At 46.2% G+C, this 22392-nt stretch overlaps 4 protein-coding genes across 4 annotated transcripts; 3 read left to right on the top strand and 1 right to left on the bottom strand.

Moving 5' to 3' along the window:
- The first annotated feature begins 839 nt into the window (after positions 1-839).
- LOC118225977 (tripartite motif-containing protein 16-like) lies at positions 840-5434 on the top strand. The gene is made up of 6 exons (XM_035415164.1): positions 840-1834; positions 2363-2458; positions 2699-2932; positions 3082-3241; positions 3396-3446; positions 4190-5434. Exons 1-6 carry the CDS (start codon positions 1244-1246, stop codon positions 4717-4719), a joined length of 1662 nt encoding a protein of 553 aa, XP_035271055.1. The 5' UTR covers positions 840-1243; the 3' UTR covers positions 4720-5434.
- Positions 5435-7645: 2211 nt separating this feature from the next.
- On the top strand, positions 7646-12111 carry LOC118225975 (tripartite motif-containing protein 16-like). The gene is made up of 6 exons (XM_035415161.1): positions 7646-8516; positions 9028-9123; positions 9364-9597; positions 9747-9906; positions 10061-10111; positions 10862-12111. The coding sequence occupies exons 1-6, from the start codon at positions 7926-7928 to the stop codon at positions 11392-11394; spliced, it is 1665 nt and encodes a 554-aa protein (XP_035271052.1). The 5' UTR covers positions 7646-7925; the 3' UTR covers positions 11395-12111.
- A 2450-nt stretch (positions 12112-14561) lies between these two features.
- On the top strand, positions 14562-18464 carry LOC118225984 (tripartite motif-containing protein 16-like). The gene is made up of 6 exons (XM_035415176.1): positions 14562-15195; positions 15600-15695; positions 15934-16167; positions 16317-16476; positions 16636-16686; positions 17425-18464. Exons 1-6 carry the CDS (start codon positions 14605-14607, stop codon positions 17949-17951), a joined length of 1659 nt encoding a protein of 552 aa, XP_035271067.1. The 5' UTR covers positions 14562-14604; the 3' UTR covers positions 17952-18464.
- A 1702-nt stretch (positions 18465-20166) lies between these two features.
- On the bottom strand, positions 20167-22353 carry LOC118226034 (chemokine XC receptor 1-like). Its single transcript, XM_035415282.1, has one exon. The coding sequence runs from the start codon at positions 22016-22018 to the stop codon at positions 21362-21364; it is 657 nt and encodes a 218-aa protein (XP_035271173.1). The 5' UTR covers positions 22019-22353; the 3' UTR covers positions 20167-21361.
- Positions 22354-22392: the final 39 nt, after the last annotated feature.

Here is a 22392-nt window from a genome sequence, read left to right on the forward strand (position 1 = left end):
CGGCTCTTGCAGTGACACAGTTTCACCACCAGAGGGACCAAAGCAGCTGCAGCCACTGAGCACGCCGGGGCCCCATTGGCTCCAGTTTTAATGGTTCTGCTCGGGAGGGGAGGAACTGGACAGGACACAGCGAGCCTTTCCACAGAGCTCAGCTCTTTATTGGTAACCGTCATCAAATGGTTTCATTTTAAATTGTAGAATGGTGTAAATGTTTTAGAAACTTTTGAGAGGTTTTCTTCCTTAAAAAACAAATAAATTCAATTTAATTCATGCTGTTGTTATTGATGTCATATCCCTGCATTACATTGCATTTTATTTGGCAGACACTTTTATCCAAAGCAACGTGCAATAAGTGAATCCCGGGGAGTTGATAGAACAAATTGAGAACACAGGTCTGATAAGGTGCAATTCTCATGAAGTCAGTTATCCATAGTCGCAAACATCAAGTCTAGTTTGCACAGTAAATATAGGCCAAGTCAGTAAAGTTATGGCAAGTCATAAACTAGAGGTGAGGCATGATTACAAGAGACATGTTAAAGAGCCACATCAAGACAAACATATAAGTTCAACACACAATTGCTAGATGAAGATACAAGTGCAATGTGAAAGTGCTAGAAGAATCCAGATACAAACGATACGTGAGTGATTCTGGATTGGGGGCAAACCTGCGAAGAAGTAGAGTCAGAGTTGGCCAAGGGAGAGTCTGAAGAGATGTGTGTTCAGACCGTGGCGTCCTCTTAGCCTGCCTCACAGTAGCACTCCCGGAGGAAAGTCAGCGATATTCGCCGCACTGGGCCCAGGACCGTCCCGCGGCTGCACTGGGCCCAGGACCGTCCCACAGGTGCACTGGGCCCAGGAGCGTCCCGCGGCTGCAGTGGCTGCTCCCATGTAGAGTCTTGTGCCATTGTTAGGCTGGTCTAACTAATCTCTCTCTCCGTCTCCGTATTTTCGAACAGCACGCTAAAGAGCGCATAAACAGAGAGTCTGACTGAGAACGAACGCCTGAGTCAGTCCAGACTGAGAGCTGTGAGCAGCCGTGCAGTGAGAGAGACTGAGTGTTTTACGAGCTGCTGAAAGTCTGCTCTCTCTATCTACACTCCCTGATCTGCTCAGCCTGGCCTCAGAACAAAACACCACGCCTCCAGCAGCTGTGGGCTGAACCAGGAAGTCACTCCCACTCTCTCTGTCACGCAGTTTCAGAGAAACGAAACTTAACTCTGTCTCTGTCAGTGTGAGCAGTAAAATGGCTGAAGGTGGAGGTTTACTGGATCAGGACCAGTTCAGCTGTGCGATTTGTCTGGATCTACTGAAGGATCCGGTGACTACTGCCTGTGGACACAGTTTCTGTTTGGGCTGTATTAAGGGCTGCTGGGATCAGGATGATCATACTGGTGTTTACAGCTGTCCCCAGTGCAGAGAGACTTTCACCCCAAGGCCTGTTTTTAAAAAAAGCACTATGCTGGCTGAAGTGGTGGAGAAACTGAAGAAGACAGGACTCCAAGCTGCTCCTCCTGCTCACTGTTACGCTGGACCTGGAGACGTGGCGTGTGATGTCTGCACTGGGAGAAAGCTGAAAGCCGTCAAGTCCTGTCTTGCTTGTCTGGCCTCTTACTGTGAAACTCACCTCCAACCTCACTATGAATCTCCTGCCTTTAAGAAGCACAAACTGGTGGAAGCCACTGGAAACCTGCAGGAGAAGATCTGCTCTCATCATGACAAACTGCTGGAGGTTTACTGTCGTACTGATCAGCAGTGTATCTGTTATCTGTGTACGATGGATGAACACAGAGGCCATGATACAGTCTCAGCTGCAGCAGAAAAGACTGAGAAACAGGTAAGCACTGGAGCTCATAAACATGACACTCATGCTTTGTTACAGTAAAGGCAGAAATCATTTTAGATTATAACTACGGTATGTAAAATTAAGACCTGTTATGTTATTGAATATATATATATATATATATATATATATATATATATGTATATATATATATATATATATAAAGTTGAATAAATTTGAAAAAATAATTTTAAAAGGCAGTGATTTCAGGTCTGAAGTCCACGTGATAAAGCAATAAGAGCAGGAAGTGAACCCAAGTCAGCTCTCTGTGACAGCTCTGTTCACACCCCTCACCCCCCTATTCACTCCCTGAATGGGAATCAACATGGCTGGAGCAGCTAGTTCACTCACACAGTGTAGAAGCTTTACATAAAAGACCAGTTCACTTTTACAAACTGATCTGCAGAATTTCAAATAAGATGACGCTTATTTATTATATTTAGTGTTAAACATAGTGATATTATTTAACAAATGTGAATGCATTGTACTATAATATAATTGAAAAAAATACTTGATCAACAGAAGCAGCTGGGGGCGACACAGAGTAAATTCCAGCAGAGAATCCAGGAGAGAGAGAAGGAGCTGCAGGACCTGAGACAGACTGTGCAGTCAATCAAGGTGGGTACTGACCAGAGGAGAAGACATCAGCTGGCTACTGGAACAGCGATTTCAGGGATCAGTCAGGGCTCTCCTCCAGTCAGCCAGTGAGGAGCTCAGTGTTGGGCCACTTTCCAGCCCTGTGGGACTCAATCCCACTGAGTCACACTGTGGGGAACAGGCTGATTGGGGTCCCAGTAAGAGCTGAGTGAAAGGCCTAGTTAAAATGTACAGCCCTCCTCTCTCTGTGTCTCCTAACAGCGCTCTGCGCAGGCAGCAATGGAGGACAGTGAGAGGATCTTTACTGAGCTGATCCGCTCCATTGAGAGAAGGCGCTCTGAGGTGAAAGAGCTGATCAGAGATCAGGAGAAGGCTGCAGTGAGTCGGACTGAAGGACTCCTGGAGCGACTGGAGCAGGAGATTGCTGAGCTGAGGAGGAGAGACGCTGAGCTGGAGCAGCTTTCACACACAGAGGATCACATCCATTTCCTCCAGGTAACATCACTGGCTCTCTGACAGTCTGCACTATGTACATTGTACATACATGGTGAGGGGTGTTCCTCATTTAGAAAGATCTGTTACTGACATCTACACAAGAATCTGAGTTGAGACTGTTCTCTGTCTGTCTGTCCGTCTGTCTACAGAGCTGTCAGTCTCTCTGTGTCCCTCCTGGACCTGAAGACTTGCCCAGCATCACTGTCAGTCCACACATCTCTTTTGAGGCTGTGAGAAAATCTGTTTCTGAACTAAAAGAGCAACTGGAGGACTTCTGCAAGGTGGAACTGGTCAAAATTTCTGAATCAGGTTGTTAAAAATTTTAACCCTTAACCAATGATACATTGGAGCAAATATATGGAGTATAATATTCTAAATCCATGTGTCGACATCATCCTTAAATCTCCCCCTGCATATGTATATATTTATTTTTTTGTCCTTTTCTCTCACTCTGTTCCTGCAGTGAAAGAAGTCCATGCTGTAGAGCCCAGGACCAGAGAGGATTTCTTACAGTGTGAGTGCTCGCTCTGAATCTCTCATCTGAGACACACACACACACACACACACACACACACACTAGTCTGCTTGCCATTCTACATCTTGCAAGTGGGGGGTGGGGGGGGGAGAAGCTAAATCCAAATTTTATTTGAGGAAAATATGTCCTGGGATTTTCCAGAGCCATCAAACAGAAAATTCAAAATCAAATTTGTGACTGCCTGGATGGCAATATACACATATATATATATTTTTAGGACTTTTTTTAGGACTTTAGATTGCAGCTGGATTCAAACCGCCAATGTCACTGAGCCCCATGAGCTCATGTATCGTCCTCTACGAGCTACACCCCAAGTAACGCACCCCGTAAAGTGCACATATTTACAATTTTCTGCCATGAATTTCCTGCCAAAGCTCTACTGCCGTGGCCAGGATAAAAAAACAGGGCCGTCAGACTGACCTTAGTGTCCTGATGGACGGTGGGTTTATGGGAAACTGCAAACCACCACTGCAGATTTGGTCATTAAAGGTACTGGAACTGTGACAACTGAAAACAGGGTTAAGCAGTAACTTAGCATGCAGACCAGTGTTAATTACTGAGAGCCAATAACCACTGCCTGAGCTTATTTAATTATTTATTTAAACACACACACACACACACGCACACCAGCCTCTCTCTATGAGAAACAACAATATACTGTATCATAGGTAGACTTTAGATAGACCTGTCATCATATTAAATCTTAACCTCTCTTCCATCAGATTCCTGTCAGCTCACACTGGACCCCAACACAGCGCATAAATGCCTCCATCTGTCTGAGGGGAACAGAAAGGTGACCCGTGTGGAAAAGATCCAGTCATATCCTGCTCATCCAGAGAGATTTGAGCTCTGGGCCCAAGTGCTGTGCAGAGAGGGTCTGTCTGGACGCTGTTACTGGGAGGCTGAGTGGAGTGGGGATGAGGTTTCTATAGCAGTGTCATATAAAGAGATCAGCAGGAATGGGCGGATTAATAACTCTGCTCTGGGAGAGAATAACAAGTCCTGGAATTTGTGCGGCTCTTCCGCCGATTACACTTTCTGGCACGATGCTGAGAGCACTGAAATCCCTGCCCCCCCCTCCTCCAGAATAGGAGTGTACCTGGATCACAGGGCAGGAACTCTGTCCTTCTACAGCGTCTCTGACACAATGACCCTCCTGCACAGAGTCCAGACCACATTCACTCAGCCCCTCTATCCTGGGTTTGGGGTTTGGAGAGTTGGATCCTCTGTAAAACTGTGTGATCTGGGATGAGGCAGAGGGAAGATCAGATGTAATCAGAGTGAGAGAAAAACACTGCAGTGAAATACTGAGATGTAAATAAAATATTAAATTTCAGGGTCTGTTGAGGGGCTCGAACATTGGGAACATTAATTTAACAGCAGGCGCAACATTTTTTAAAAGTGTTTTTTTAGAGAATTTTTTATTTGAACATCATGTAAAATAAGAAAAATAAAAACATAACTGGAAGAGACTTCAACGTCATTCCTCCAAACTCGTCCTGACATAATCGACAGTCCCAGATATTCCACTGGACTGCAGGAGGATGTGACACCAAATGGACAGGTCCACAAACATGACTGCCCATTCCAAAGAAAAAAACCTGAAAATCTGGGATCAAAAACTGAAGAGAGGTAAAGCTGGAATAAGACGGTAAATATGTGGGTTTAGAAAATAGGATCCTCTGCTTTCATTTCTGCTTCTTCCACATGGGAATTTTATAAATGCTTTGTAATGATCACACTGTTTGTAGAAAGTCCTTCTGTAGTTTATGTTCAGGTGTCCCTCGTACCAATGTGACGCTGGCCTGCCTTAAAATAGGATGGGTTATTGTAATGTCTTTAAGAAGCGGATTTCAGTACAGAGTAGAAGTGCTATGATTCAAATAAGTTATAAATGTATCATGTATGTTTTGTTGGGCGTTGTTCTGTAAGACTTTTTGACCTTCAATAAAAACTCCTTTACAAACCCTGCACAGTCCAGACCACATTCTCTGAGGGGAGAGAGAGAAATTTATCATTCGTTCTCAGAGTCTCTCTACCCTGGCTTTTTAGCGAGGTAAGAAACGTATGTTTTATTTTCTCCCCTCTTACTTAAATTTGTGGGACAGCTCGGTGGCAGAGGTGTGAAGAGAAATGTTTATTTTGTGGAGGGGACTAGAGGAAGGAAGAGAAGCTTAAAACAGGCACAGGGCTTGGGGGGGGGGGGCGTTGGGGGAGGGCGGAATGAAAAGCAGGGCTTTGGCCTCTGTGAGTCTCCCGTCATATTCTTCCCCTCATACAGGAAGTACCTCATCTCCGCACTCTCTCATGCCGGAAGTGCCTCACCTCTGCACCCTCTCATACAGGAAGTACCTCACCTCCGCACCCCCTCATACAGGAAGTACCTCACCTCCGCACCCTCTCATACAGGAAGTACCTTACCTCCGCACCCCCTCATACAGGAAGTGCCTCACCACCACACCCCCTCATACAGGAAGTGCCTCACCTCCGCACCCCCTCATACAGGAAGTACCTCACCTCCGCACCCTCTCATACAGGAAGTACCTTACCTCCGCACCCCCTCATACAGGAAGTGCCTCACCACCACACCCTCTCATACAGGAAGTACCTCACCTCCGCACCCCCTCATACAGGAAGTGCCTCACCTCCGCACCCTCTCATACAGGAAGTGCCTCACCTCCGCACCCTCTCATACAGGAAGTGCCTCACCACCGCTCCCCTGCAGCCGAAGTGCGTAGGTAATGACACGAGAACGTGCCTAAATGTGTTCGTGCCGCACCAGAACACGGCCGCCATCTTCAGTCTCACACCGGAGACCGCACAGGACCGCTTACACTCTTACTGCTGCTCAGGAGGGTCATAAGCGCTCCCACGCCCGCCTGTCCTATTGCTACTTCGTCTTCTTGTCCTGCTCGGTATCCCTAAAGGCTGCTTCATACTTTCCGCATTCTGCGTCCGCGGACAGCTGCGGGCTTGTACCGGTCGCGCGGACGAGCACGCGTTTCCACTCATACTACAGTTGAGGGTCCGCGTTCCACGCATTTCCCGAACAAGCATCCATTTTGTTATTCGCGTGGTCACAGATTTTGGGCTGCGCGCGGACGCTCGCGGACGTGGGCGGATGACGACATTCACGTCACGCGGACCTAAGCGGACCCTCGCGGACACGCGGACGCGGAAAGCATGAAGCGGCCTGAAGAACAACGGCGTGCGGCTCTTGCAGTGACACAGTTTCACCACCAGAGGGACCGAAGCAGCTGCAGCCGCTGAGCACGCCGGGGCCCCATTGGCTCCAGTTTTAATGGTTCCGCTCGGGACGGGAGGAACTGGACAGGACACAGCGAGCCTTTCCACAGAGCTCAGCTCTTTATTGGTAACCGTCATCAAATGGTTTCATTTTAAATTGTAGAATGGTGTAAATGTTTTAGAAACTTTTGAGAGGTTTTCTTCCTTAAAAAACAAATAAATTCAATTTAATTCATGCTGTTGTTATTGATGTCATATCCCTGCATTACATTGCATTTTATTTGGCAGACACTTTTATCCAAAGCAACGTGCAATAAGTGAATCCCGGGGAGTTGATAGAACAAATCGAGAACACAGGTCTGATAAGGTGCAATTCTCATGAAGTCAGTTATCCATAGTCGCGAACATCAAGTCTAGTTTGCACAGTAAATATAGGCCAAGTCAGTAAAGTTATGGCAAGTCATAAACTAGAGGTGAGGCATGATTACAAGAGACATGTTAAAGAGCCACATCAAGACGAACATATAGGTTCAACACACAATTGCTAGATGAAGATGCAAGTGCAACATGAAAGTGCTAGAAGAATCCAGATACAAACGATACTCGATTGATTCTGGATTGGGGGGCAAACCTGCGAAGAAGTAGTGTCAGAGTTGGCCAAGGGAGAGTCTGAAGAGATGTGTGTTCAGACCGTGGCGTCCTCTTGGCCTGCCCTGTTCACAGTAGCACTCCCGGAGGACAGTCAGCGATATTCGCCGCAGTGGGTCTAGGCACATCCCGCGGCTGCAGTGGGCCCAGGACCGTCCCGCGGCTGCACTGGGTCCAGGCACATCCCGCGGCTGCAGTGGCTGCTCCCATGTAGAGTCTTGTGCCATTGTTAGGCTGGTCTAACTAATCTCTCTCTCCGTCTCCGTATTTTCGAACAGCACGCTAAAGAGCGCATCAACAGAGAGTCTGACTGAGAACGAACGCCTGAGTCAGTCCAGACTGAGAGCTGTGAGCAGCCGTGCAGTGAGAGAGACTGAGTGTTTTACGAGCTGCTGAAAGTCTGCTCTCTCTCTACACTCCCGGCTCTGCTCAGCCTGGCCTCAGAACAAAACACCACGCCTCCAGCAGCTGTGGGCTGAACCAGGAAGTCACTCCCACTCTCTCTGTCACACAGTTTCAGGGAAACGAAAACTTAACTCAGTCTCTGTCAGTGTGAGCATTAAAATGGCTGAAGGTGGAGGTTTACTGGATCAGGACCAGTTCAGCTGTGCGATTTGTCTGGATCTACTGAAGGATCCGGTGACTACTGCCTGTGGACACAGTTTCTGTTTGGGCTGTATTAAGGGCTGCTGGGATCAGGATGATCATACTGGTGTTTACAGCTGTCCCCAGTGCAGAGAGACTTTCACCCCAAGGCCTGTTTTAAAAAAAAGCACTATGCTGGCTGAAGTGGTGGAGAAACTGAAGAAGACAGGACTCCAAGCTGCTCCTCCTGCTCACTGTTACGCTGGACCTGGAGACGTGGCGTGTGATTTCTGCACTGGGAGAAAGCTGAAAGCCGTCAAGTCCTGTCTTGCTTGTCTGGCCTCTTACTGTGAAACTCACCTCCAACCTCACTATGAATCTCCTGCCTTTAAGAAGCACCAACTGGTGGAAGCCACTGGAAACCTGCAGGAGAAGATCTGCTCTCATCATGACAAACTGCTGGAGGTTTACTGTCGTACTGATCAGCAGTGTATCTGTTATCTGTGTACGATGGATGAACACAGAGGCCATGATACAGTCTCAGCTGCAGCAGGAAGGACTGAGAAACAGGTAAGGACTGGAACTCTTAAACATGACACTCAAGCTTTTTTACAGTAATGATAGATATCATTTTAGCTTATAACTACGGTATGTAAAATTAAGACCTGTTATGTTATTGAATATATATATATATATATATATATATATATATATATAAAGTAAAGTTGAATACATTTGAAAAAATAATTTTAAAAGGCAGTGATTTCAGGTCTGAAGTCCACGTGATAAAGCAATAAGAGCAGGAAGTGAACCCAAGTCAGCTCTCTGTGACAGCTCTGTTCACACCCCTCACCCCCCTATTCACTCCCTGAATGGGAATCAACATGGCTGGAGCAGCTAGTTCACTCACACAGTGTAGAAGCTTTACATAAAAGACCAGTTCACTTTTACAAACTGATCTGCAGAATTTCAAATAAAATGACGCTTATTTATTATATTTAGTGTTAAACATAGTGATATTATTTAACAAATGTGAATGCATTGTACTATAATATAATTGAAAAAAATACTTGATCAACAGAAGCAGTTGGGGGCGATACAGAGTAAATTCCAGCAGAGAATTCAAGAGAGAGAGAAGGAGCTGCAGGACCTGAGACAGGCTGTGCAGTCACTCAAGGTGGGTACTGACCAGAGGAGAAGACATCAGCTGGCTACTGGAACAGCGATTTCAGGGATCAGTCAGGGCTCTCCTCCAGTCAGCCAGTGAGGAGCTCAGTGTTGGGTCACTTTCCAGCCCTGTGAGGCTCAATCCCATTGAGCCACACAGTGGGGAACAAGCTGTCTGGTGCACCAGTAAGAGCTGAATGAAAGGCCTAGTTAAAATGTACAGCCCTCCTCTCTCTGTGTCTCCTAACAGCACTCTGCGCAGGCAGCAATGGAGGACAGTGAGAGGATCTTTACTGAGCTGATCCACTCCATTGAGAGAAGGCGCTCTGAGGTGAAAAAGCTGATCAGAGATCAGGAGAAGGCTGCAGTGAGTCGGACTGAAGGACTCCTGGAGCGACTGGAGCAGGAGATTGCTGAGCTGAGGAGGAGAGACGCTGAGCTGGAGCAGCTTTCACACACAGAGGATCACATCCATTTCCTCCAGGTAACATCACTGGCTCTCTGACAGTCTGCACTATGTACATTGTACATACATGGTGAGGGGTGTTCCTCATTTAGAAAGATCTGTTACTGACATCTACACAAGAATCTGAGTTGAGACTGTTCTCTGTCTGTCTGTCCGTCTGTCTACAGAGCTGTCAGTCTCTCTGTGTCCCTCCTGGACCTGAAGACTTGCCCAGCATTACTGTCAGTCCACACATCTCTTTTGAGGCTGTGAGAAAATCTGTTTCTGAACTAAAAGAGCAACTGGAGGACTTCTGCAAGGTGGAACTGGTCAAAATTTCTGAATCAGGTTGTTAAAAATTTTAACCCTTAACCAATGATACATTGGAGCAAATATATGGAGTATAATATTCTAAATCCATGTGTCGACATCATCCTTAAATCTCCCCCTGCATATATATATATTTATTTTTTTGTCCTTTTCTCTCACTCTGTTCCTGCAGTGAAAGAAGTCCATGCTGTAGAGCCCAGGACCAGAGAGGATTTCTTACAGTGTGAGTGCTCGCTCTGAATCTCTCATCTGAGACACACACACACACACACACACACACACACACACACACACACACTAGTCTGCTTGCCATTCTACATCTTGCAAGTGGGGGGTGGGGGGGGAGAAGCTAAATCCAAATTTTATTTGAGGAAAATATGTCCTGGGATTTTCCAGAGCCATCAAACAGAAAATTCAAAATCAAATTTGTGACTGCCTGGATGGCAATATACACATATATATATATTTTTAGGACTTTTTTTAGGACTTTAGATTGCAGCTGGATTCAAACCGCCAATGTCACTGAGCCCCATGAGCTCATGTATCGTCCTCTACGAGCTACACCCCAAGTAATGCACACCGTAAAGTGCACATATTTAGAATTTTGTGCAATGAATTTCCTGCCAAAGCTCTACTGCCATGGCCAGGATAAAAAAACAGGGCCGCCAGACTGACCTTAGTGTCCTGACGGACGGTGGGTTTATGGGAAACTGCAAACCACCACTGCAGATTTGGTCATTAAAGGTACTGGAACTGTGACAACTGAAAACAGGGTTAAGCAGTAACTTAGCATGCAGGCCAGTGTTAATTACTGAGAGCCAATAACCACTGCCTGAGCTTATTTCATTATTTATTTAAACACACACACACACGCACACCAGCCTCTCTCTATGAGAAACAATAATATACTGTATCATAGGTAGACTATAGATAGACCTGTCCTCATATTAAATCTTAACCTCTCTTCCATCAGATTCTTGTCGGCTCACTCTGGACCCCAACACTGTGAATCAACGCCTCCGTCTGTCTGAGGGGAACAGAAAGGTGACCCGTGTGGAAAAGATCCAGTCATATCCTGATCATCCAGAGAGATTTGAGCACTGGGCCCAAGTGTTTTGCAGAGAGGGTCTGTCTGGACGCTGTTACTGGGAGGCTGAGTGGAGTGGGAATGATGGGGTTTCTATAGCAGTCTCATATAAAGAGATCAGCAGGAAAGGGCGGAGTAATGACTGTGGTCTGGGATTTAATAACAAGTCCTGGAGTTTGGGGCGCTCTTACGGCGATTATTATTTCCTGCACAATAATAAGCACACTGAAATCCCTGCCCCCCCCTCCTCCAGAATAGGAGTGTACCTGGATCACAGGGCAGGAACTCTGTCCTTCTACAGCGTCTCTGACACAATGACCCTCCTGCACAGAGTCCAGACCACATTCACTCAGCCCCTCTATCCTGGGTTTGGGGTTTATGGTGGTGGATCCTCTGTTTACCTTTGTGATCTGGGATGAGGCAGAGGGAAGACTGGCTGTATTTAGAGGTAGTGAAAAACACTGCAGTGAAATACTGAGATGTAAATAAAATATTAAATTTCAGGGTCTGTTGAGGGGCTCAAACATTGGGAACATTAATTTAACAGCAGGCGCAACATTTTTTAAAAGTGCTTTTTTAGAGAATTTTTTATTTGAACATCATGTGAAATAAGAAAAATAAAAACATAACTGGAAGAGACTTCAACGTCATTCCTCCAAACTCGTCCTGACATAATCGACAGTCCCAGATATTCCACTGGATTGCAGGAGGATGTGACACTAAGTGAACAGGTCCACAAACACTACTGCCCATCCAAAGAAAAAAACCTGAAAATCTGGGATCAAAAACTGAAGAGAGGTAAAGCTGGAATAAGACGGTAAATATGTGGGTTTAGAAAATAGGATCCTCTGCTTTCATTTCTGCTTCTTCCACACGGGAAATTTATAAATGCTTTGTAATGATCACACTGTTTGTAGAAAGTCATTCTGTAGTTTATGTTCAGGTGTCCTTCGTACCAATGTGACGCTGGCTGGCCTTAAAATAGGATGGGTTATTGTCATGTCTTTAAGAAGCTGATTTCAGTACAGAGTAGAAGTGCTGTGATTCAAATAAGTTATAAATGTATCATGTATGTTTTGTTGGGCGTTGTTCTGTAAGACTTTTCGGCCTTCAATAAAAACTCCTTTACAAACCCTGCACAGTCCAGACCACATTCTCTGAGGGGAGAAAGAGAAATTTATCATTCGTTCTCAGAGTCTCTCTACCCTGGCTTTTTAGCGAGGTAAGAAACGTATGTTTTATTTTCTCTCCTCTTACTTAAATTTGTGGGACAGCTCGGTGGCAGAGGTGTGAAGAGAAATGTTTATTTTGTGGAGGGGACTAGAGGAAGGAAGAGAAGCTTAAAACAGGCACAGGGCTTGGTGGGGGGGGGGGGGCGTTGGGGGAGGGCGGAATGAAAAGCAGGGCTTTGGCCTCTGTGAGTCTCCCGTCATATTCTTCCCCTCATACAGGAAGTACCTCATCTCCGCACTCTCTCATGCCGGAAGTGCCTCACCTCTGCACCCTCTCATACAGGAAGTACCTCACCTCCGCACCCCCTCATACAGGAAGTACCTCACCTCCGCACCCTCTCATACAGGAAGTACCTTACCTCCGCACCCCCTCATACAGGAAGTGCCTCACCACCACACCCCCTCATACAGGAAGTGCCTCACCTCCGCACCCCCTCATACAGGAAGTGCCTCACCACCGCTCCCCTGCAGCCGAAGTGCTTAGGTAATGACACGAGAACGTGCCTAAATGTGTTCGTGCCGCACCAGAACGCGGCCGCCATCTTCAGTCTCACACCGGAGACCGCACAGGACCGTTTACACTCTTACTGCTGCTCAGGAGGGTCATAAGCGCTCCCACGCCCGCCTGTCCTATTGCTACTTCGTCTTCTTGTCCTGCTCGGTATCCCTAAAGGCTGCTTCATACTTTCTGCATTCTGCGTCCGCGGACAGCTGCGGGCTTGTACCGGTCGCGCGGACGAGCACGCGTTTCCACTCATACTACAGCTGAGGGTCCGTGTTCCACGCATTTCCCGAACAAGCATCCATTTTGTTATTCGCGTGGTCACAGATTTTGGGCTGCGCGCGGACGCTCGCGGACGTGGGCGGATGACGACATTCACGTCACGCGGACCTAAGCGGACCCTCGCGGACACGCGGACGCGGAAAGCATGAAGCGGCCTGAAGAACAACGGCGTGCGGCTCTTGCAGTGACACAGTTTCACCACCAGAGGGACCGAAGCAGCTGCAGCCGCTGAGCACGCCGGGGCCCCATTGGCTCCAGTTTTAATGGTTCCGCTCAGGAGGGGAGGGACTGGACAGGACACAGCGAGCCTTTCCACAGAGCTCAGCTCTTTATTGGTAACCGTCATCAAATGGTTTCATTTTAAATTGTAGAATGGTGTAAATGTTTTAGAAACTTTTGAGAGGTTTTCTTCCTTAAAAAACAAATAAATTCAATTTAATTCATGCTGTTGTTATTGATGTCATATCCCTGCATTACATTGCATTTTATTTGGCAGACACTTTTATCCAAAGCAACGTGCAATAAGTGAATCCCGGGGAGTTGATAGAACAAATCGAGAACACAGGTCTGATAAGGTGCAATTCTCATGAAGTCAGTTATCCATAGTCACGAACATCAAGTCTAGTTTGCACAGTAAATATAGGCCAAGTCAGTAAAGTTATGGCAAGTCATAAACTAGAGGTGAGGCATGATTACAAGAGACATGTTAAAGAGCCACATCAAGACGAACATATAAGTTCAACACACAATTGCTAGATGAAGATACAAGTGCAACATGAAAGTGCTAGAAGAATCCAGATACAAACGATACTCGATTGATTCTGGATTGGGGGGCAAACCTGCGAAGAAGTAGAGTCAGAGTTGGCCAAGGGAGAGTCTGAAGAGATGTGTGTTCAGACCGTGGCGTCCTCTTAGCCTGCCCTGTTCACAGTAGCACTCCCGGAGGACAGTCAGCGATATTCGCCGCAGTGGGAACAGGCACATCCCGCGGCTGCACTGGGCCCAGGAGCGTCCCCCTGCTGCACTGGGCCAAGGAGCGTCCCCCAGCTGCACTGGGCCCAGGACCGTCCCCCTGCTGCACTGGGCCCAGGACCGTCCCACAGGTGCAGTGGGCCCAGGACCGTCCCCCTGCTGCAGTGGGCCCAGGACCGTCCCCCTGCTGCAGTGGGCCCAGGACCGTCCCCCTGCTGCACTGGGCCCAGGACCGTCCCACAGGTGCAGTGGGCACAGGAGCGTCCCGCGGCTGCAGTGGCTGCTCCCAAGTAGAGTCTTGTGCCATTGTTAGGCTGGTCTCACTAATCTCTCTCTCCGTCTCCGTATTTTCGAACAGCACGCTGAAGAGCGCATAAACAGAGAGTCTGACTGAGAACGAACGCCTGAGTCAGTCCAGACTGAGAGCTGTGAGCAGCCGTGCAGTGAGAGAGACTGAGTGTTTCACGAGCTGGTGAAAGTCTGCTCTCTCTCTACACTCCCTGCTCTGCTCAGCCTGGCCTGACTCCAACACCACACCTCCTGCTGCTGTGGGCTGAACCAGGAAGTTACTCCCACTCTCTCTGTCACGCAGTTTCAGAGAAACGAAACTCAACTCTGTCTCTGTCAGCGTGAGCAGTAAAATGGCTGAAGGTGGAGGCTTACTGGATCAGGACCAGTTCAGCTGTCCGATTTGTCTGGATCTACTGAAGGATCCGGTGGCTATTCCCTGTGGACACAGTTACTGTATGGGCTGTATTAAGGGCTGCTGGGATCAGGATGATCATGCTGGTGTCTACAGCTGTCCCCAGTGCAGAGAGACTTTCACCCCAAGGCCTGTTTTGAGAAAAAACACCATGCTGTCTGAAGTGGTGGAGAAACTGAAGAAAACAGGACTCCAAACTGTTCCTCCTGCTCACTGTTACGCTGGACCTGGAGACGTGGCGTGTGATGTCTGCACTGGGAGAAAGCGCAAAGCTGTCAAGTCCTGTCTGGTGTGTCTGGCCTCTTACTGCGAAACTCACCTCCAGCCTCACTATGAATCTCCTGCCTTTAAGAAGCACAAACTGGTCAAAGCCACTGCAAAGCTGCAGGAGAAGATCTGCTCTCATCATGACAAACTGCTGGAGGTTTACTGTCGTACCGATCAGCAGTGTATCTGTTATCAGTGTGTGATGGATGAACACAAAGGCCATGATACAGTCTCAGCTGCAGCAGAAAGGACTGAGAAACAGGTAAGGACTGACATTTTTAACTAGCAGTTTTCAACATGCCAGAAAATAACAGCTGTTTGCTTTAATACAAATTTTAAAATTAGCCGCTTCCCGTAAATTAGCATAATATTTTATATCTTCAAAAGTGAAAAAGTCACACTGTTGAACTGCCAGTGCACTTTAGAAACAATTTAATTGGTTTGTCCATTATAATTTTATTTGTCCCCTAATGTCAGAACCCCAAAAGTATTTCCCTCTGGCCGGCAGAACCTCTGCTGTGGAGAAAAATGCATCAAATGAAAACCTAAACCACTGTACATCAAACATGTACAAGTATTCATTTTAATTTAGAATGTGAAAATGTAGTTGAAACATTGAGCCTTGGTATATGATAAGATATAACTGGGAAAATAATCTATCCGCAGAAGCAGCTGGGGGCGACACGGAATAATTTCCAGCAGAAAATCCAGGAGAGAGAGAAGGAGCTGCAGGATCTGAGACAGGCTGTGCAGTCACTCAAGGTGGGTACTGACCAGAGGAGAAGACAACAGCTGGTTGCTGGAAGAGCCATTTCAGGGCTCAGTCAGGGCTCTCCTCCAGTCAGCCAGTGAGGAGCCCAGTGTTGGGCCACTTTCCAGCCCTGTGGGGCTCAATCCCACTGAGCCACACTGTGGGGAACAGGCTGTCTGGGGTCCCAGTAAGAGCTGAGTGAAAGGCCTAGTTAAAATGTGCAGCCCCCCTCTCTCTGTCTCCTAACAGCGCTCTGCGCAGGCAGCAGTGGAGGACAGCGAGAGGATCTTTACTGAGCTGATCCGCTCCATTGAGAGAAGGCGCTCTGAGGTGAAAGAGCTGATCAGAGATCAGGAGAAGGCTGCAGTGAGTCGGACTGAAGCACTCCTGGAGCGACTGGAGCAGGAGATTGCTGAGCTGAGGAGGAGAGACGCTGAGCTGGAGCAGCTTTCACACACAGAGGATCACATCCATTTCCTCCAGGTAACATCACTGGCTCTCTAACCGTCAGCACTATGTACATTGTACATACATGGTGAGGGGTGTTCCTCATTTAGAAAGATCTGTTACTGACATCTACACAAGAATCTGAGTTGAGACTGTTCTCTGTCTGTCCGTCTGTCTGTCTACAGAGCTGTCAGTCTCTCTCTGTCCCTCCTGGACCTGAAGACTTGCCCAGCATCACTGTCAGTCCACACATCTCTTTTGAGGCTGTGAGAAAATTTGTCTCTGAACTAAAAGAGCAACTGGAGGATTTCTGCAAGGTGGAACTGGTCAAAACTTCTGAATCAGGTTGTTAAAATATTTTAACCCTTAACCAATGATACATTGGAGCAAATATATGGAGTATAATATTCTAAATCCATGTGTCGACATCATCCTTAAATCTCCCCCTGCATATATATATATATATTTATTTTTTTGTCCTTTTCTCTCACTCTGTTCCTGCAGTGAAAGAAGCCCATGCTGTAGAGCCCAGGACCAGAGAGGATTTCTTAAAGTGTGAGTGCTCGCTCTGAATATCTCATCTGAAACACACACACACACACACACACACACTAGTCTGCTTGCCATTCTACATCTTGCAGATGGGGGGTGGGGGGGGAGCAGCTAAATCCAAATTTTATTTGAGGAAAATATGTCCTGGGATTTTCCAGAGCCATCAAACAGAAAATTCAAAATCAAATTTGTGACTGCCTGGATGGCAATATACATATATATATATATATTTTTAGGACTTTTTTTTAGGACTTTAGAGTGCAGCTGGATTCAAACCACCAATGTCACTGAGCCCCATGAGCTCATGTATAGTCCTCTACGAGCTACACCCCAAGTAATGCACCCTGTAAAGTGCACATATTTACAATTTTCTGAAATGAATTTCCTGCCAAAGCTCTACTGCCGTGGCCAGGATAAAAAAACAGGGCCATCAGACTGACCTTAGTGTCCTGACGGACGGTGGGTTTGGGGGAAACTGCAAACCACCACTGCAGATTTGGTCATTAAAGGTACTGGAACTGTGACAACTGAAAACAGGGTTAAGCAGTAACTTAGCAGGCAGGCCAGTGTTAATTACTGAGAGCCAATAACCACTGCCTGAGCTTATTTCATTATTTATTTAAACACACTCACACACACACACACACCAGCCTATCTCTATAAGAAACAAGAATATACTGTATCATAGGTAGACTTTAGATAGACCTGTCTTCATTAAATCTTAACCTTCTCCTCCATCAGATTCCTGTCAGCTCACACTGGACCCCAACACAGCGCATAAATGCCTCCATCTGTCTGAGGGGAACAGAAAGGTGACCCGTGTGGGAGAGATCCAGTCATATCCTGATCATCCAGAGAGATTTGAGTGCCGGGCCCAAGTGCTGTGCAGAGAGGGTCTGTCTGGACGCTGTTACTGGGAGGCTGAGTGGAGTGGGGATGGGGTTTCTATAGCAGTGTTATATAAAGAGATCAGCAGGAAAGGGCGGGGTCATGACTGTCGTCTGGGATTTAATAACAAGTCCTGGAGTCTGCGCGGCTCTTCCGGCGGTTACACTTTCTGGCACAATGCTGAGCGCACTGAAATCCCTGTTCCCCCCTCCTCCAGAATAGGAGTGTACCTGGATCACAGGGCAGGAACTCTGTCCTTCTACAGCGTCTCTGACACAATGACCCTCCTGCACAGAGTCCAGACCACATTCACTCAGCCCCTCTATCCTGCGTTTGGGGTAGATGTTGGATCTCCTGTAAATCTGTGTGATCTGGGATGAGGGAGATCAGCTGTAATCAGAGTGAGAGAAAAAACACTGCAGTGAGGAAGAAATACGTAAATAAAATGACGAATACATAAATGAAATATAAATGTTTGTGTATTTTTAAAACTTTTGTGTATTTTGGGAAGAAGGATAGAGTTATCATGAGAAGAAAAATCTGATGAGATTTAAAAGAAAATATTTGAAGTATAAAAATACAAGTGACCGGAGGGGTCATCCCCAGCATGTATATACACTACATGGACGAAAGTATGTAGACACCCAAACATCTCATTCATATGTGATTTCTGAACAAACCATGGACATTAATTATGGAGTTGGACCCCCCCCTTCGCTGCTGTAACCGCCTACACTCTTCTGGGACGGGGACGGCTGTGTAGAGAGAGTCTCTCTGGACGCTGTTACTGGGTGTCATGGTTCTGTTTTACTGTTTCTGTTTTTTCCTTGTTGGGCCGCCAGATGGCGGAACTTCTGTTTTGTGTCCTGCTCATTCCCCGGTTAATTGTATTATTGTTTTCCATTATTGTCTCGTTATTCTATCATTGTTCCCACCTGTGTCTTGTTATCCCCTCCTTTTCTGGTTTGATTGTTTTTTGAGTTCACCTGTGTCTTGTTACCCCCTGTCTATTTAAGTTCTTTGTCCCCTTGACTCAGGTGCTGGTTCCTTGTGTTTGTTTCCTACTTGTGTTTGTTTCTGACCGTATGTACCTACCCTTGTACCCTGCCTGCCTGTGTTCTGCCCTGCCCATGTTTTTGAGTTCATCTTGTTTTCTGTTTTCTTAGATATTTTTGGAGTTTGTGTTTTTGCCCATCGTGGCCTTTTCTGTTCCCCATTTGTGTTTGCCCTTTTGTTAGTAAAGTCTTTGTTAATTTTCCCTTTTGAGTTTGTCTTCCTTACTCTGCGCCTGGGTCCTAGCCCCTGTACCGTGACACTGGGAGGCTGAGTGAAGAGGGAAAGGGGTTTCTTTAGCAGTCCCATATAAAGACGAACGGAGGACGGAGTGCAGCACAGTGGGTAAGGAAGTGGACTTGTAACCAAAAGGTCGCAGGTTCGATTCCCGGGTAAGGACACTGCCGTTGTACCCTTGACCAAGGTACTTAACCAAAATTGCTTCAGTATATATCCAGCTGTATAAATGGATACAATGTAAAAATGCTATGTAAAAAGTTGTGTAAGTCCCTCTGGATAAGAGCGTCTGCTAAATGCCTGTAATGTAATGTAATGTAATGTAAAGAGATCAGCAGGAAAGGAGAGGGTGTTGACTGTGGGACTCTGGGAAGTAACAAGTCCTGGGAGTTGCGCTGGTCTCCCTCTGGTTGGTTTGGGTTGTGTTTCTGACACAGTAATGAGAGCACTGCGTTAGACCCAGTGACCCTCCGGCGCAGAGTCCAGACCACATTCACTCGGCCCCTCTATCCTGGGTTTTGGGCGGGATCCAGATCTTCCTTGCTTTTATGCTTTCAGGGCTAGAACTGATGACACCCCCGGACACGCACACAGTAAGCGCCTTGTCACTGTTCACCTAAAATGTGAACAGAAAAGTTGAGCAGGTGTACATTTAATAAGTAAAACTATACTATACTCAAATATTATGCTGGAACCTGACCTTTGTTTTATTACACAGTAACACGCATTGGCAGCAAATCAAGGCCACACTTATCAGAAAAAAGAATTGCTTGTTTGTGAAAGCCCTGTGTCACATCGGATGGATGGAACACGTTTCTCAGGAAATGTGCCATGCTGCCCTCTGGTGGACTCGAGGATTAATTCATGTAATTGTGGAGAGAACGCTTTTACCACAGCGCATGCATGCAGTGATTAATTCTGTGATTGTGATATTCCGTGTTTATGTGTATGTGTATGTGTATTATTATTATTAATATAATTCCATATGATATTAAATTAGCGGAGGTTCTGAGGCTAAAGCTCCGTTCCTGTTGATCGCGACTGCCCTGCTGATTTCTGAATAACTGAGTGATGAGTATAGTGATGCCTTGTCCCCACTGGGATGTCTAACAAAGCTGAGCATTCCACCTGTTTTAAAAAAATTTACGTAACACAATCAGGCTTCTTACTGTGGTGTACCATTCTGACCTGAATGGGACTCAAACTCGTAACCTCCTCCATTTACGTAGGCGAATGCTTTATCCATTAGGTGGCTGGCTCTTTTCATAGAAACAACGACAACAATTACAAGAACAACACAAGCGATGATTTTTCCACAGTATTTATTTGTCGTTTGGGACAGGCAGCCTGTTATTGTTGTTACAGGGCAAGGTATTGCATTAAAAAAATAAAATAAAATAAAATAACATAAAAAAGATTCAATCAACCGGCCACCTAACAGCTATGGAAAGCTAGCATTTCTCATGGAAAATAAACATATAATGGAGCTTTACAAAATTCACAGCTGTAACAGTCTATGAACCAACTGCCGAAAGCCTAAAATACTGGTTTCTTATTTATTATTATTATTATTATTATTATTATTAGCTACATTTAGCAAGCAGCAGGATTAGGTTGATCAGCACAGTTACGCGTATCAACAATTGCGTGTTAACTCTTAACCTTTTACAGTTTAATGCAGTTCTAAATGTATATTTAAGTAGCACCATTGAAACGCAAACATCCTTACAGGTTACATACGATTTTAAAGCATTGCATAACACCGCAATGTTTTAATCCTCCTCTATGAAAGTAGCCTACACGAAGAATTTTTTTTTTTTCTGTTTTCTTTGAATATACGTCAGGATATCATACGAGACTACGAATGTACAATAAGAAGATATTTGACTAGCCTAAAGTAAAACCCAAGATTAACATAAAGATAATTCCCCGTTTAAGCCTTAAGGACTAGTAGCCTACCCATGACAAACAGTCACCAAGCCGCTTTTTGTAGTTGCATTTCAGCGCACACAAAGGGAAATGTAGTTTTTTGAAACCAGCACGACAAGCATGTGAAGCGCCTCCTTAACATGGTTGGAAAAACAAAATAAGTCTTTGTGTTAAAAACTAAAGGTTTGTGGAGGGTGGTTACCATTATCCCCCCCTCATTCAATGTGGCAGTTGTTATAGGCTACTGGCCCATTTAAACGGGGTTCTGGCCAACGTAAGTGGACAAAGAAATTTGCGTCGTTGACAAAAGTAGCCACACATAAACACTGTACAGACAGTGTTTCCAAGCAGTTTTGTACATGATCGATTCAAATCACGAACTTTTTCTCGTCAAGCAGCAATACGTGCAGGGTTCAGTGGAGACAAAATCTTAAATGTAGAATAGGCTACTCGAATAGGCTACCGTCCCGGTAATAATGTTGAATTTTTATTGTTCAATAAGTGCATTTTTAATTTAAAATATGTTATTTCAATTAGTAAATAGTTAGTTGTTTTAATTGTTCGTGCTGTTTTAATACATTGAGCCATGCGAGTGAGAGTTAAGCCTGCTGTTGCGGCGATATGTTTCGCCGGTGGCTTGTGGTTGGCAGATCCCTCGCAGAATCATCTTCAGGTGCGACCTGAACTTAATGCCAACAAAGACGTAAAAGACGGGGTTCAGGCAGCAATGAGAGAAGGCGATCATACGACAGACGTAGAACCCATAATCCACTCCGGTACTGATTTCGCACTGGGTGAACGGGTACACCGACAAATCGGTCATAGACCTTAGAAATACCACGGTATTGTACGGCGCCCATCCCACGAAAAACACCACCACGATGGTGAAGATGAGCTTCACGGTTCTGTGCCGCGAGTGCGATCTCGAGCGAAGGATTGTCGATAGAATGTTGCCGTAACAGAAAGCGATAACTGAAAACGCCAGCACGAAAACGACGTTCTGCTGGAAAGCTGAAGCCATTTTCCAGTTTATGTCGTCGTAAGTGCAGTACAGTACACTGGGGTCGTGGGGATCTTCCAGGACCTTGGTGTAGAGGAGGGATGGGATCGCCGCGGACAAACTCACCATCCAGATTATGATGGAGGCGATGATGCCATAGCAACACTTACTAGTTCCGAAGTCAGCCAGCGGATGGACCACGGCCAGGTAGCGGTGGATAGTCATCATCGTTAGGAAAACGATGCTGCTGTAATAGCCGGCATAGAAGACAAAATTAACCGCTTTGCAGGTTTCTTCTCCAAGCGTCCACCCCCACAGGTGATCGTACGCCCAGAACGGAAGTCCGAACGTGAACACCAAGTCCGAGAGCGCCAGGTTTAGAATGAACGTATTTGTGAGCGATCGAAGGGTTTAGTACAGCACCAAGATAGCAAGGACTAAGACGTTGCCCACGAGACTCAGCGCGATCACAGCGGAGAAGAACATCGGGGTCGCGATGGATCCAAATCTCACAACGTCCGTTTTATTGCAGATTTCGCTGTCATAATAATCAGAATATTCATATTCATCTTCACTGTCGATTTGTCCTGTCATTTCTTTAA

Source organism: Anguilla anguilla, chromosome 4 (assembly GCF_013347855.1).
Source record: "Anguilla anguilla isolate fAngAng1 chromosome 4, fAngAng1.pri, whole genome shotgun sequence".
Classification (NCBI taxonomy): Eukaryota; Metazoa; Chordata; class Actinopteri; order Anguilliformes; family Anguillidae; genus Anguilla; species Anguilla anguilla.

What these genes read in the sequence shown, in the direction of transcription:
- LOC118225984 (XM_035415176.1), top strand. Translation starts at nt 14,605, where the DNA reads ATGGCTGAAGGTGGAGGCTTACTGGATCAGGACCAGTTCAGCTGTCCG. An exon ending in CAGAAAGGACTGAGAAACAG is followed by an intron (nt 15,196 to 15,599) that starts GTAAGGACTGAC and finishes ATCTATCCGCAG; the next exon opens with AAGCAGCTGGGGGCGACACG. An exon ending in CAGAGAGGATTTCTTAAAGT is followed by an intron (nt 16,687 to 17,424) that starts GTGAGTGCTCGC and finishes CTCCTCCATCAG; the next exon opens with ATTCCTGTCAGCTCACACTG.
- LOC118225977 (XM_035415164.1), top strand. Translation starts at nt 1,244, where the DNA reads ATGGCTGAAGGTGGAGGTTTACTGGATCAGGACCAGTTCAGCTGTGCG. An exon ending in ATCACATCCATTTCCTCCAG is followed by an intron (nt 2,933 to 3,081) that starts GTAACATCACTG and finishes GTCTGTCTACAG; the next exon opens with AGCTGTCAGTCTCTCTGTGT. An exon ending in GGTCAAAATTTCTGAATCAG is followed by an intron (nt 3,242 to 3,395) that starts GTTGTTAAAAAT and finishes CTGTTCCTGCAG; the next exon opens with TGAAAGAAGTCCATGCTGTA.
- LOC118225975 (XM_035415161.1), top strand. Translation starts at nt 7,926, where the DNA reads ATGGCTGAAGGTGGAGGTTTACTGGATCAGGACCAGTTCAGCTGTGCG. An exon ending in AGGCTGTGCAGTCACTCAAG is followed by an intron (nt 9,124 to 9,363) that starts GTGGGTACTGAC and finishes GTCTCCTAACAG; the next exon opens with CACTCTGCGCAGGCAGCAAT. An exon ending in CAGAGAGGATTTCTTACAGT is followed by an intron (nt 10,112 to 10,861) that starts GTGAGTGCTCGC and finishes CTCTTCCATCAG; the next exon opens with ATTCTTGTCGGCTCACTCTG.
- LOC118226034 (XM_035415282.1), bottom strand. Translation starts at nt 22,018, where the DNA reads ATGATGACTATCCACCGCTACCTGGCCGTGGTCCATCCGCTGGCTGAC.